A 12587-nucleotide genomic window follows, 5' to 3' on the forward strand; every position below is an offset into this window, starting at 1 on the left:
TCAGGGGTATCAGACTGTGAGGGTCAGAGTTTATCACTGTACTTTGAAGCATGGAAAAGCCAGTGTTTATATCCATGAAGTGCAATTTCATGTGAACAGAATTAGTACAAAAAGACTCCCACTGATTTATCAGAAAGTGACTGAACTTATTTATGTTGCAGTTGCCCTAAATTTCCAGACAGCAGGCACAGAAATGGATGTCTACCAGGGTCGGTTCCAGGACAATGGGTTTTCTGGGTATGTCTTAAAGCCGGAATTCCTTCGGGATGAGCAAACCAAATTCAATCCAAAATCCATCACAGAAGGAACATGGGGGACAAAGAAGAAGCTTCTACTTAAAGTAAGAATAGAAGTCGGAAAATGTCTCAGTAACATCCACCCTCAGGGGGGGTGTGTAGGTTGTACCTTCTCCTTCTCCTGGTCCCACCTGGGCAATGTTATCCTAAACCTACTCATTTCCCACCACCGGGTCTCTGCTTCAGTCCTGCGTGGGCTCTCATGCTCCAGGCACTTACTCACATGTTTAATGTTCTGCAGTAGCAGAGGTTAATGACAATAGTCACTGTCATTACAGAAACATACAGGCAGACAGGCAGGCAACAGTCACCACTGTTGTTTCCAAGTATCATCTGATCACTGTGGGGACAGTCAGAAAAATTGCCTGCCCCTAACCACCTGGCTGGGCTGGAGCAGTATTCACTGGTGCTTTGGCTCATGTCAGCTTCCTCTGAAGGATGTCACAACGCTGGCTCTGAAAGACCAGCACCAGCTTGTCACAGCAGGTCCTGCGCTCCTGGAGAAGGAGAGGGAAGGTTGCCAGGGAGCCCCCTTTCTTAATGATGTCCTGACCTCTTCCTCCATTTCCTCCACAGATCATCTCTGGTCAGCAGCTGCCCAAGGTGAACAAAAGCAAAAACTCCATCGTTGATCCTAAGGTAACGGTAGAGATCCACGGTGTCCAACAGGATAACAACAAGAAGCAGACCAAAGTCGTTGAAAACAATGGTAAAGGATCTTCTTCCATGCTGCGTTGCCATGGGGCAGTAACCCCTTCCTTTCATGTAGTGGTGTGTTCCTTGCCAAGACTGCTGCCCTGTGGCCAGACCTGCCCAGGTGCACCCAGGCCTGCCCACGCTAAGCAGCTACACGAGGTGCTGTTGTCCTGCTTCGGTGCAGGGACCCTGGTCATAGACTGCTGGTGGCATGAGCTAGCCCCACCGATTGATGTCCCTGTGGAGAATTACTTTCAGGGGTTCTTTCTTCTCTCCTAAGATGTTTGGAGGCAGAAATTCCCTCCAAAACCACATCAGCCATAGGAGTTGTTTTGAGGCTGGCTGCCAAATCTGCAGAGCTAGAGCTCTGGAAGTGCTCTTTACCTCCATGCAGTTGGACTTGACCTGGGATGCATGAGTTCCCACTAATCTCCTTTAGTCCCCACTTAATCTTCTCCCCATCCCCTTCTCATCTTCCCAGAAAAGGCTTCTTGTGAGGCTGATTTTATTCTGAAAGTATCACAAACTCACAAAACTGAGATTGCAAGGGACTTCAGAGGTGTCTGTTCCAGCCCCTGCCCAAAGCAAGATCATATTCAAAGTTAATTCAAGTTGCTCAGGGTGTTGCCCAGGTGAATTTTAAATATTTCAAAAGATGGAGATTCCTCAGACTCTCTGGGATCTCTCAAGTGCTTGACTGACCTCATGATAAAATAAGATACCCCTACTCTTAACCAGAAATTCCCCTGTTGCAGTTTGTGCCCATTATGCATCAAGCTTTTGCTGTGCACCGTTAAGAAGAGTCTGGCTCTATCTTCTCTGTAAGGAGGTAGTGAAGGTTGGCAACGATAACGCCCTTAGCCTTCTCCAGGTGAAGTAACTCAACCTCTCTCAGCCTCTTCTCATACATAACATAGCCTGTGCAAAAGGAGAACATGTCCCATAGCTCAGAGCCTCCTCACAAGGCAGGGACACTCCATCTGCTCATCCTCTTGGCCAGAGTGGCACTGGTGCTAAATCAATGCCCATCACAGCAACGCCAGAGGTGAGGAGTGAAAGCCGTAAGACCCGGACTGCAAAGGGCTGGGCTCAAGCCTTACGCAGCGCTGACCTCAGAGATCTCACAGACGTTTCACCTCCCCATGGACCATGTCTCATGGTTGTGATCTCCCTCCATGCAGCGAGGGTCTGATTATTGTGGCCTTCTGAGTTTGCAGAGGGCAAGCCCAGCCCTCTCACCTGTGGGAGTAACGAGGCAGCAGGAGTCTGAGAAATCAGTCCTCACCCTCCTGCTGACAAACACACGGGTACACACACGCACACTGCTTTTCTGTGTGGAGTAAGAGCCGAGTGCTAGAAAGCCAATTTGTATTTTCCTCCCTGATAACAACATTTCTGTTTTCCTCTTTCCTGTTGGAGTAAATCTGTCCTAGCTCCTAAAGCCCACGGCCATTTCTGTCACCTACAATAATTTTTATAATGTCTCGGGTGAAAGCTGTGTAGGGAACGTTTCAGACCTGCCAGGCCTGTTCCTCAGGGCTGCTCAGCACACCCGGCCCCACGGCCAGCCCTTGGCTGGCTGGAGCGATACTGGAGCGATACTGGAGCGATACTGGAACGATGCTGGAGGGAGTGTTGCCTGGTGGAAGTGAATCAAACGATGAAAACATCAATGTTAGGAAGGGGCACCTGCAGAAGGGGGGGTTGCATTTCACAGTCTGAGGTTTCAGATACGTGACCATGCTTCAGGAGCTCACCTTGTTTGATGTTTTATGGTTGGACTCGATGATCTTGAAGGTCTTTTCCAACCTAAATGATTCTACTGTTCTATGATTCTATGATTCTGTGTTGGTGGGACTGAAGCAGGGGCTGTGGGCACAGCTCAGGTCACAGCGGTGCAGCCGTGGAGCTCGAGAGGCTGTGGGAACCTGCTGGCTCAGCAGCTCTGAGCATCTCACTGTGGCTCTGAGACAGGCTGAAAATCCCCCGTAGATGTCACTACAGAGAAACCTGCTGTCCTGGGGCCAGTTGCCTTCCCTCGACTTTCGTGATTTCTGCTCCCATGGGATCAGCAGCACTGTTTTTTTATCTCAAGGATGAAGTTTATTTATTCTCAGTCCAGTTGATTTATTCCTGTGAAAGTCTCAATAAATTGCACTAACCCACCACGGGTATTTTGCCATGGCACTGCCCATGGGCCCACCTCAGCACCTTCAGGGCCAGCTGAAAGATCCCTGCCTCCTGCTAAATCGTCCACAAACCCTCCATGACCGGCAGGCTTGAGCCCACGTTTTGCTGTCCTTGGGCTCCTGCTCTGCAGAGGCTGGGGCGATGGCAGCCGTTTCAAACAGGATGTCCTCTGTTTGCTTCTGGAGAGCGGTTTATTGAAACTGCAGAGAGTACCTGCCATGCCCTGGAGAGAAAGCGCTGAGATTTAAAGCCGCAGAAGGCTGTCACAAGGCAGAGGCACAGCTCTTCCCTCTGCTCCCCACTGGTTTAGGGCTGTAAAAATTTGCGGCTGGTCCGTCCATGGTGAGGGGACTGGATCATCTCTCCTACGAGGAGAGGCTGAGGGAGCTGGGCTTGTTCAGCCTGAAGAAGAGAAGGCTGCGAAGGGACCTTATAAATGCTTATAAATATCTCAAGGGTGGGTGTCAGGAGGATGGGGCCAAACTCTTTTCAGTGGTGCCCAGTGACAGGACAAGGGGCAATGGGCACAAACTGAGGCACAGGAAGTTCCGTCTGAACATGAGGAAGAACTTCTTCCCTCTGAGGGTGACGGAGCCCTGGCACAGGCTGCCCAGGGAGGTTGTGGAGTCTCCTTCTCTGGAGATATTCAAGACCCGCCTGGACAAGGTCTTGTGCAGCCTGCTGTAGGTGACCTTGCTTCGGCAGGGGGGTTGGACTAGATGACCCACAGAGGTCCCTTCCAACCCCTACTATTCTGTGATTCTGTGATCCAAAGGCAATCAAAGACATGTTTGTAATCAACCGGCGAGAGACTGTGGAGCAGAGCTGAGTTTACCCCGCTCCTGCCCCTCGCTGCCTTCTGGGAGCGTGGTGCTGGGGTCTGCAGTGAACAGCCTAAGCTGAAGGATTTATTAATATCAGGTAGCAAATCAGTGTCAGAGCTGGGAACAAAGGTCTCGGCACCTCCTGAGGCCTTTGGCCTGGGTCAGATTAGGTTGACAGTCAGGCAAAGTCTCCACTCATTTTCCAAGAATCTCTGCCCGCCGTCCTGATCTGCCAACATCTCTGACCTCTGTCCTTGGTTGTGAGCATCTCTCACTTCCCTCCTTGTTTATGAGCAGCTCTGATCTCCATCCTTCTCTATGTTGCTCAGGCTTTAACCCAAAGTGGGATGAAGAGTTTACGTTTGACATAGAGATCCCTGCACTTGCCCTGGTCCGGTTTGTGGTGGAAGACTTTGACATGTCGACCAAGAATGACTTCATTGGGCAGTACACCCTTCCCTTCACTAGTCTGAAGCAAGGTAAGGCCCTGCTCCCTGTTCCTCGCAACGCTGAGCCCTCTGGGAAGCTCCAGTGTCCTAGATGAGAGGTCCAGACTCATCACACCTTGGGTCAGAACAGGTCCTCTCTCTGGAGTATGGGCAAGATGCTAAATGGTTTATTGGGCAGCTGTTGACACTGTCTCTGGGGAAGGAGTCCCCTTATCACCAGTGGCCTCGGGCGCGTTACGTTGCCGATGCTCAAAGCCATGCCTCTCAGACCTGCCTGTTCTGTGGGGTGCTGGGAGCAAAATGCTCTGAGGCAGGGAGATGTTTCTGCAGAGTCTTGTCAAATGTTAGTAAATATTTTCCTAGCCGGACTAAAGGCCACTGTCCATCTGTCTCTGCTTCCAGGTTACCGCCACATCCATCTTCTGACCAAGAATGGAGACCCATACTCCTCCTCCACGCTTTTTGTGTACATCAGTATTGAGGACTGTGATTAGCAGCTCAGATCTTTCAGGGCACGGTGAACCTCGTCACAGACCTAGAAGGAAGTCAGTGCGGAACTCTGCCAGTGTCAGGGTCTGTCAAATCCCTTCTCTGGAGCAGCACACGGTGCCCCATAGGACCCCTGATGTGAAATAACCATCGACCTTCTCCCTTCTGCGTGCTGGGAACATCCTAATGCTGCTGTTGAGATTCATCCTTTTGTACCTGTTCGACCAATGCAGCTGTGTTTTTAGTTCACTGTATTTAGTGTGGTTTTTTAAATTCTGCTTTTAGTGAGAGGATAGGGACTCCTTTTTAAGCAAAGTACAGCTCTTGGATTGGGTTCAGTCAAACATCTGGACAAAACACCCAACATCTGTGCAAGAGGAAAGTCCACCCCACCACTGACATCTGTGGCCAGGTGCCAGGTGACTTCTTGCAACTTCAGATGCCAGCCATCTTTCACCATATGAAGTCTTCAGTGGGGACACAATTCTCCTCTTTTCTGTCGCAGATTGAAAAAGAAAGCTGCACTACAAAGGCCCGTGTTATATAACTCGGCTTTCCTTTTGTATTATAGTAAAAAAATACATGAACACTACTCTGCCTGCGTGCCTGGCTCCCAGCCGGGCGCTTGGCATTCCGAGCCTGGCTCTCGTCCTGTGAAGGAGAAAGAAACTGCCGAACGGCCGATTTCCCTCTAACCCGCAGTGAGACCCGCTCCGAGGGACCTCAGAGAACGTCTTTTGCCGACGACAGTGAAAATACGCTCAACTGACAGCAGGGCTTTTCCTTAATGCAGTAGAACTTTGTGTTTTTGTAGAAAACCATCATTTTTTAGCACAGAGGACGTGGCAGTAGGAACCATTGTAAATGTTAGCCTGGTCCCAGTTGCGCTGTAGAGTAACCTAGCACAAACGCAGTGTTTGGAACAGCAACCCAGTATTTATGGCAAAAGGTGATTTTCCTTCAAGCAGAACTACAGAGTTAAGGGAATATTGTTGAAATAAAATAATATATATTTTGAAGTGCCAACTATGTTACTAACAATATGTTAGACTATTAAAAGTAAAAAAAGTCTGGAGAAGTCTGATTATTTGTCACTTTTTGCCTCTTTGTCTTACTGGCATGCAGCACATGTGAACCTGGGGACAGACCTGCTTGATTTCATAAAGCTGTCAGTCTTTCTGGGGTTTTTCGTGCCTGGTGGTGGAGAGGATGGGCTGCTGCTGAAGAGGTTAATGTCCTTTTAAACAAATTGCATTCCACTCACTCCCCCACCTATTTCTGAGTCCAGAATAGCCTGGATTGAGCGATCCTTGGGCCCACTGCAAAACTGGGTTTCATTTAGTCCTGCCTGGAGTTTGTTACACTGCAGTAATCATTGCTGGACACTGATTTTTTTCCTCTTCACTACAATATTGTGTGATGTTGTAAACCATTGCCAGATTAAATGTGAGTTACATCCACAACCCAAAGGCTCGCATTGAGTTAACAACCAGCAGTTGAAGGAGTTCAAGTGGCAGAGTCTGCCGGGGCAGAAGTGGGTGTCCTGCAGGGACACGGGTGTTCTCCCAGCTCCCTTCTGGATGGGGCACGTTGTGTCAGAAGATGCATTTGAAGGCCAAGGCTGAAGCATCCTCGACTCCAACTCAGGTCCCTGCTCCCAGGATGCTCTGAGCACTTTGTTTTAAGGAGCCATGGGACAAAACACATGACTGAAGGATACCCAGGGCTGCCCTGTACCACGCAGGGACCTCGCACCGTGCTGCCTGAGAGCAGGTATGAGCAAGTCGGATCAGCCCACTGAGTCGGCTGAACACAATTTATCTGTGGTTTTGGTGTTGCAGGATTAGATTTCAGTTGGGTTATTGAGCTAAACCAGCCCTCAACTGCCTGCTGTGGCCAGCACTAGAGAATGGGGGACAGGGAGTGTGGAGAGGGCTCGGGGCAGGACCACACTGTGCAGGGCCTGGGTGGGCTTAGATGGACTCCACAGAGAGGCAAGGGTTTCCTCTGCCTGCTGTGCACTTCACTGAATCGCAGAATCACAGAATGGTCGGGGTTGGAAGGGACCTTTGCGAGTCATCTAGCCCAACACCCCTGCCGAAGCAGGGTCACCTACAGCAGGCTGCACAGGACCTTGTCCAGGCGGGTCTTGAATATCTCCAGAGAAGCAGAATCCACAGCCTCCCTGGGCAGCCTGTTCCAGTGCTCCGTCACCCTCAGAGTGAAGAAGTTCTTCCTCATGTTCAGATGGAACTTCTTATGCTTCAATTTGTGCCCGTTGCCCCTTGTCCTGTTACTGGGCACCACTGAAAAGAACTTGATAAAGGTAGGAAAGGTCTGTGGGAAGAGAGAACATCCCTCACCAGGTAGGCACAGCTGGGGGAAACTACTGGAGCCAGGTGGGAATGTAGCTGAGATGGAGGTGGGATGGAGTACGGCATGATGGACAGCACTGCAAGGTCTCCTCTGTCCCTGAAGGAAGGGGCACGTTCCATGCCATTATCAAGGGACCTCATCTCTGAGCAGCTTATGAAGTGCTGGAGCCCCACTCTGGGGAAGAGCTTTGGTGAAAAGAGCAGCAGGAACAGAACAGGGCCTACCAAACACCACAGCAAAAGAGGCAAGTGGCATGAAAGGGAGGATGGAGGTGAGAACCTTGTGTTTAGAAATCAGAGGCAGAGAGTGAAACCAACTATTGCCATGAGAAGAGGAGAGCAGCAGCAGTTCCCAACAGGCCCGAATATCAGAAGGATCTATGATCTGTAAAATCCCGTACTGGTTTCTGAGTCCTGATCGGAGCGCTGCACTTGTGTTGGCAAGCATCGGGGCAGCAGAATCAAAGGAATTTGTAGCAAACCGGCCTAATCTCCCTAACCCGACTATATTTCAGCTAGTCTCTAATGATGCTCATTAGCCCACAGTCAGGGCTGACAGGTGGCATTGCTGCATTTCATCGAGGAGCACACGCAATTCGCTAATTTGGAAGCTGGCAGGACCATGCCGCAGCTGGGCAATACAACGATTGTTGCTTCCGGCGGTGGCAACAGAGGCTGAAACAGAGTTAACGTGCACTGGCTGTGTCTCGTGTGAGCACAGCAGGAGCAGTCACACGGGTAATTCGGCTGGTTTGTGTCTCTGCTGGACTCTCACCTTATCCTGCACGGGGGGTTTCAATGGGTTGTGGGCTGGACCCTCAAGCAGAAATGGGACAGAGTGGTGGCAGGAGCATGGAGGTAGTGATGGGGTTGTGGCTTATTTGAAGTAACTACCAATTCTTAAACACAAAGATCTGTCCATAAGATCCCATCGCCTGGAGGTCCCTGCCTCTGGCCCAGCCAGATGGTGACACCTCACCACCACTGCCTGGTCCTGGGTGTTGCATGAGAGCTCTTCACGCCTCAACCATCAGCCGCCTGCAGCTCTTCAGCTCCATCCCTGCATTGCTGGCACAGGGGTGGACAGTCAGGCCAACTGCTGAAGTACCCGTGATGGGCAAAGGGGGAGCTTCAGGAGCAGGGTACCTGGGCATGGGAAGAAATACAGTCCTGGCTATGTGGTATTTGAGAACAAGGCGGGCCTCAACTCCTCAGTTTATTCTTTTCTATTCAAAAAACCCCAATTCCCATTCAAGACCAGGTGTTTGAAGGATGTGTAGCCCTGCAGAGCTTTCCTCTACTGCTTTTCTACCCCACACGCTGATGAAGGACACTTACAGTGCTGCTGCTGGCTGTTTATTTGGAATCACTGATCAGGTTGAAAATGTAGTAAAGCTGCAAAACCACATCTGAATTTTCAAACATCTGTGTTTCTTCCTTTCTTTTACAGTTGTATCCCTTAATCACTGATGGCTGACATTTCCCCCTGCCCTCCCCAGTCAGACTAAGCTCGCTGTGTGGAATGGGCGCTCTTAGCCTGGTGGACATCACAGGGATGGAGCCCTGACAAACCCTTCAGTGGGACATGCTCTGCCTCAGGTCATACCCAAACCCCTCTTGGCTTCCTCAGGTCTCTGGTCTGGTGGACTCTTATGATCACCTGCACCCAGCCGTGCCCGGTGAGATTGGAGACACTCTCTGAGTGAGAAAAAAATAGTCAGAGTCTTGCCTGGCAGTCAAAATCAACAGCTATGTCTAGCCCTAAATCTCATCATCCTCTTGAAATAGATCGGCTAATAAATACGTTCTAAATAAGTAGTTTTTTTCCAAGCCAGGTTCTTATTTGTTTTACTTGCACTGGTCTATGCATGTTAGTCTACAACTGATTCTTGCTGTTCTTGGGTGAGAAGTTTTTCTGCAAGGTGAGAAGGGGCAGAACGGGCTGGTGTCACTCCTTGGGCTACCCCATCACACATCTGGCTACTCCATTACCTTTTTCATGACCTCAAGGCTCCCCCTCTGTCCTCCTAGGGCTTCTGCCTTCTTTCCCCACCCAGAATTTATGTAGCAGCTGGAAGTGGCCTTTGTCTTGGAATCACAGAGTCGTAGAATCATAGGATAGTGTGGGTTGGAAGGGACCTTTAAAGCCCAGATAGTCCAAACCCCCTGCAATAAGCAGGAACATCTTCAACTGGATCAGGTTGCTCAGAGCCCCAGCCAACCTGATCTTGAATGTTTCACCTAATTTTAAACTTCTGCAAATGAAGGAAGATCACGACCTTGTGCATATGACAACTTGCAAAAGGGAGAGGAAAGAACAGGCTACAATACAGTTGTGTGACACACACTTGTCTTCATGGCTATCAGCGATAAAGTGTCAAAAAAGAGGCAAAAACATCCTTCAAAGTCGTTCCTGCAGAAGGAATGTTCCTGCCTCCTTAGGTTCAGGGTTTGTGGGGAGAAAGGAGCCATCTCCTGAACAGTGGCTGCTGGAGTAATGGCATTGGAGCTTGGCCTGATTGAGATGTTGGGTTGGGTTCATTCAGCAAATGTCTGTACTTCTTCCCTACAGCTCCTAAGAGAGCGAGGGTTGGTCCCAGAGTCACTGGATGCTGGCTGGTGCCTGCGGTCTCAGAAGAGTCCACATTGCTTCTTCTCATTCTGCTGCTTCCATTTGGGCATCTGGTAGAACTCGTCCTTGGACTTCCCAAAGATATCATGGAAATCGGCATCAGAGAGGTAGTACTGCAGCGGGAGGAGAGAGCAAGGAGAGGTCAGCTTTGGCTTTTGCGGAAGCCCACCGGCACAAAGGGGTGCTCTGGTTTTGAGGGGTTAGCATGCTCTGGCTGGAATTTGGTCCCTGCTAATCATACTGAGGCCAGAACAATTAATGGTGCATTTGGGAGGTTCTGCTGGCCAAAGTTTTGGGTGGTTTCTTAGGTAGCGATTCACAGTGAAAGCACTTCCTCTTTGCTCAGTTCCCCCCCAGACATTCCGCTGGAAATGTTCACTCCCATTGCTGGAAAGGCAGAAAGTTTTGTAGGTAGTGGGCTCATCAGTGATACTGTGAAAGACTCTGGGAAATGGAGGTTTAGTTTTCCCCAGCGTTTTGGGTAGAAGAAGGTGCTCATGTACAGCCCAGCTGAGATGCAACCATTAGCACATGGGCATTGCTCTCTGGCTATGGGTGTTGGCCTTTGCCGGGAGATCTGCTGAGACAAGACATTGGTCAAACAGTGGTTGTAGACAGTAGAGGGAATGAGCTCCCCGTGTCCCTCCCATCATCTCACTTGGACTCAGCTCTGGACATTGCCAAAACCCTTGGGCAGATCAGAAATCTGAGGTGGGGTATTCCTCCCTGTCTCTGGGTGGCACTTGCTGCAATGCAAGCTTTCTGAAAAAAAAAAAAATAAAAAAAAAGAGATCCCTTCTGGAAGGAGTTTTAAATGAAAACAAGCACCTACAGCCCAGGCAAAATGCAACTCCCGGCTTCGTTCTCAGCTGTGTCACCTTGTCTGGTCAGAGCAGTACTTTTGATCCCCTGTCCCTCCAAGGACACAGGTTGAGTGGCAGAATAAAGCAACTCTACCAGAAGAAAATATTTTTTGAAATGACTATTTAAAATTCATTTTTCTGCCCTAAAAAAATAGAAATACTTCAACTAGGGTAAAACTACCACAATTTCATCTCACATGAAGCTCCCACTTTTTTGATGAGGCCTATGTGTCCAGCCAGTATCTCCTTGAGCCTGAGGCAGGACTTAGTAGCCTAGAGTATTCGTGCGCTTAGCTGGTGACTAGGTTCCAGGTTAAGCTACAAAGGCATCAAACCAGCAATGCTGTCACCTCTTTTTTAGTGGGATCCACTCCCTCTGGCAGTTCATCTACCGTCTTGTTCATCAGCACCTCTCGGGGGTAAATTCCTTCGCCGTTGGGCACCAGGGAGGGGCCGCTGCTGTTGTTGCTGCTGTTGCTGTAGTTGTTGCTTTCACTGTGGTTGAATTGTGATTTATACTCAGGGGAAGCACTTGCTGTACTTGAACCAGACAAGTTGGTCATGCTGAGGGTTGTCTTGTTCAGGCTGATGTTGTTAAGGTCCTGTGAAATGGAGGAAAACATGTGAAGACAAGAAGCTCTGGCAGAACAAGTTGGGGGGTACCCCAGGATCTTTCTCTCTGTCAGGGTTCGGGGGACTGTTTCTGGCACAGACTATCTGTTGTTCTGTTGCTCCAAAGAGGCAAGGAGAAAGTCCAAACTAAAAGCACAGCACTGGTGAGAGCCCTTAGAAATGACTGAAGACACTCACAGCAGTGTCATTCTTCTGAAGATCACAGCAGGGGAAGGTGCATGTGGGAGGACAGAAGGTTAGAGTAGAATATCTACCATGTCTAAAACTTCTAAATTACCTCCATAGCCCTCCCTGATATGCCATTTCTCCTAGTTCCAAGCCCCTCGCACTCCGTTCCAGCCTTCTTCTTGTCCCTTTCCAGGGCAGAACTGATCCCATGTGACAAACGTGTTTGGGACTGTTGGGACCTTGTTTCCTCCATGCTTTGTAGGATCTCCCATTGGGCTATGCCCTTCTTGACCAGGGGCCCCTTGTCCGGGGTTTCAGGGGCCCCACCGCTGCAAGCTGCTCATACAACGCTGACCTGCGTGCTCTTCCAGCTGCACACACTTTTATTTGCATGCGTCGTTTGGAAAGCAGCTGGCCGATCTGCTCACAGATGCCTCTGCACAGGACTGGAAAAGGCCCAGGAGATCTGGGTGTGTTTACGGGTTATTAATCACATCTCCCTCTGCTTTCCACAGAGGACCACAGCTCTGATCCCGACAGCCTGAGGTCCCTGTGCCTGCTCTGAGTGTTCTGGCCTCTCCTTCGTGCAAACAGGCTGGGGGACGCGGTGGTGTTTACACCCAGGGGTTTTCCACCCATATGGTCAAGAAGCAACTCACCACTTTGATCTCGGATATAGCCGACACGTCTCCTAAGCTGTTCTTCATCTCCTCATAGGACTTGCCATCCTAAAGGTAAAGAGACCTGTGAGAAGCACGCGCCGCCTTTAATGAGCACACTCTCCTGTTCTCTAACGGGGTCAGGAGATCAGATGAATGTCAAAGCCCAGTGGTCCCGACTGAGGTGACAGCTGGTGCCTCCTGCAAACCCCAGCTCCTGGAATCAGAAAACTGTGCCAGAATCAGACCTTTCACTTGAAAACAAAGAAACAAACAGACTTTAGCCTTTGCAGTTGTACAAGAACAGCTGAAA

General features: G+C 49.9%; 2 protein-coding genes across 3 annotated transcripts in view; one reads left to right on the forward strand and one right to left on the reverse strand.

Moving 5' to 3' along the window:
• The window catches only part of PLCD1 (phospholipase C delta 1), a 57307-nt gene extending 51253 nt beyond the window's left edge, over positions 1-6054 (forward strand). Inside the window, exons 12-15 of one of the 2 annotated variants that reach the window (XM_075419847.1) lie at positions 162-340; positions 873-1005; positions 4336-4485; positions 4858-6053. In XM_075419847.1, the coding sequence (XP_075275962.1) occupies positions 162-340; positions 873-1005; positions 4336-4485; positions 4858-4949 (554 nt within the window). In that variant the 3' untranslated portion in view covers positions 4950-6053. Of the gene's footprint in view, positions 1-161; positions 341-872; positions 1006-4335; positions 4486-4857 lie in introns of both variants that reach the window. The other variant, XM_009942986.2, reaches the window with a different exon arrangement.
• A 2580-nt stretch (positions 6055-8634) lies between these two features.
• Positions 8635-12587, reverse strand: part of VILL (villin like) — a 37003-nt gene continuing 33050 nt past the window's right edge. The window contains exons 18-20 of the mRNA XM_009942985.2: positions 12275-12343; positions 11165-11416; positions 8635-10064 (exon numbers count right to left, since the gene is read on the reverse strand). Coding sequence (XP_009941287.2) covers positions 9951-10064; positions 11165-11416; positions 12275-12343 — 435 coding nt within the window. The 3' untranslated portion in view covers positions 8635-9950. The remainder of the gene's footprint in view (positions 10065-11164; positions 11417-12274; positions 12344-12587) is intronic.

The sequence above is a fragment of the Opisthocomus hoazin genome, chromosome 4, assembly GCF_030867145.1.
Source record: "Opisthocomus hoazin isolate bOpiHoa1 chromosome 4, bOpiHoa1.hap1, whole genome shotgun sequence".
NCBI classification, from domain to species: Eukaryota; Metazoa; Chordata; class Aves; order Opisthocomiformes; family Opisthocomidae; genus Opisthocomus; species Opisthocomus hoazin.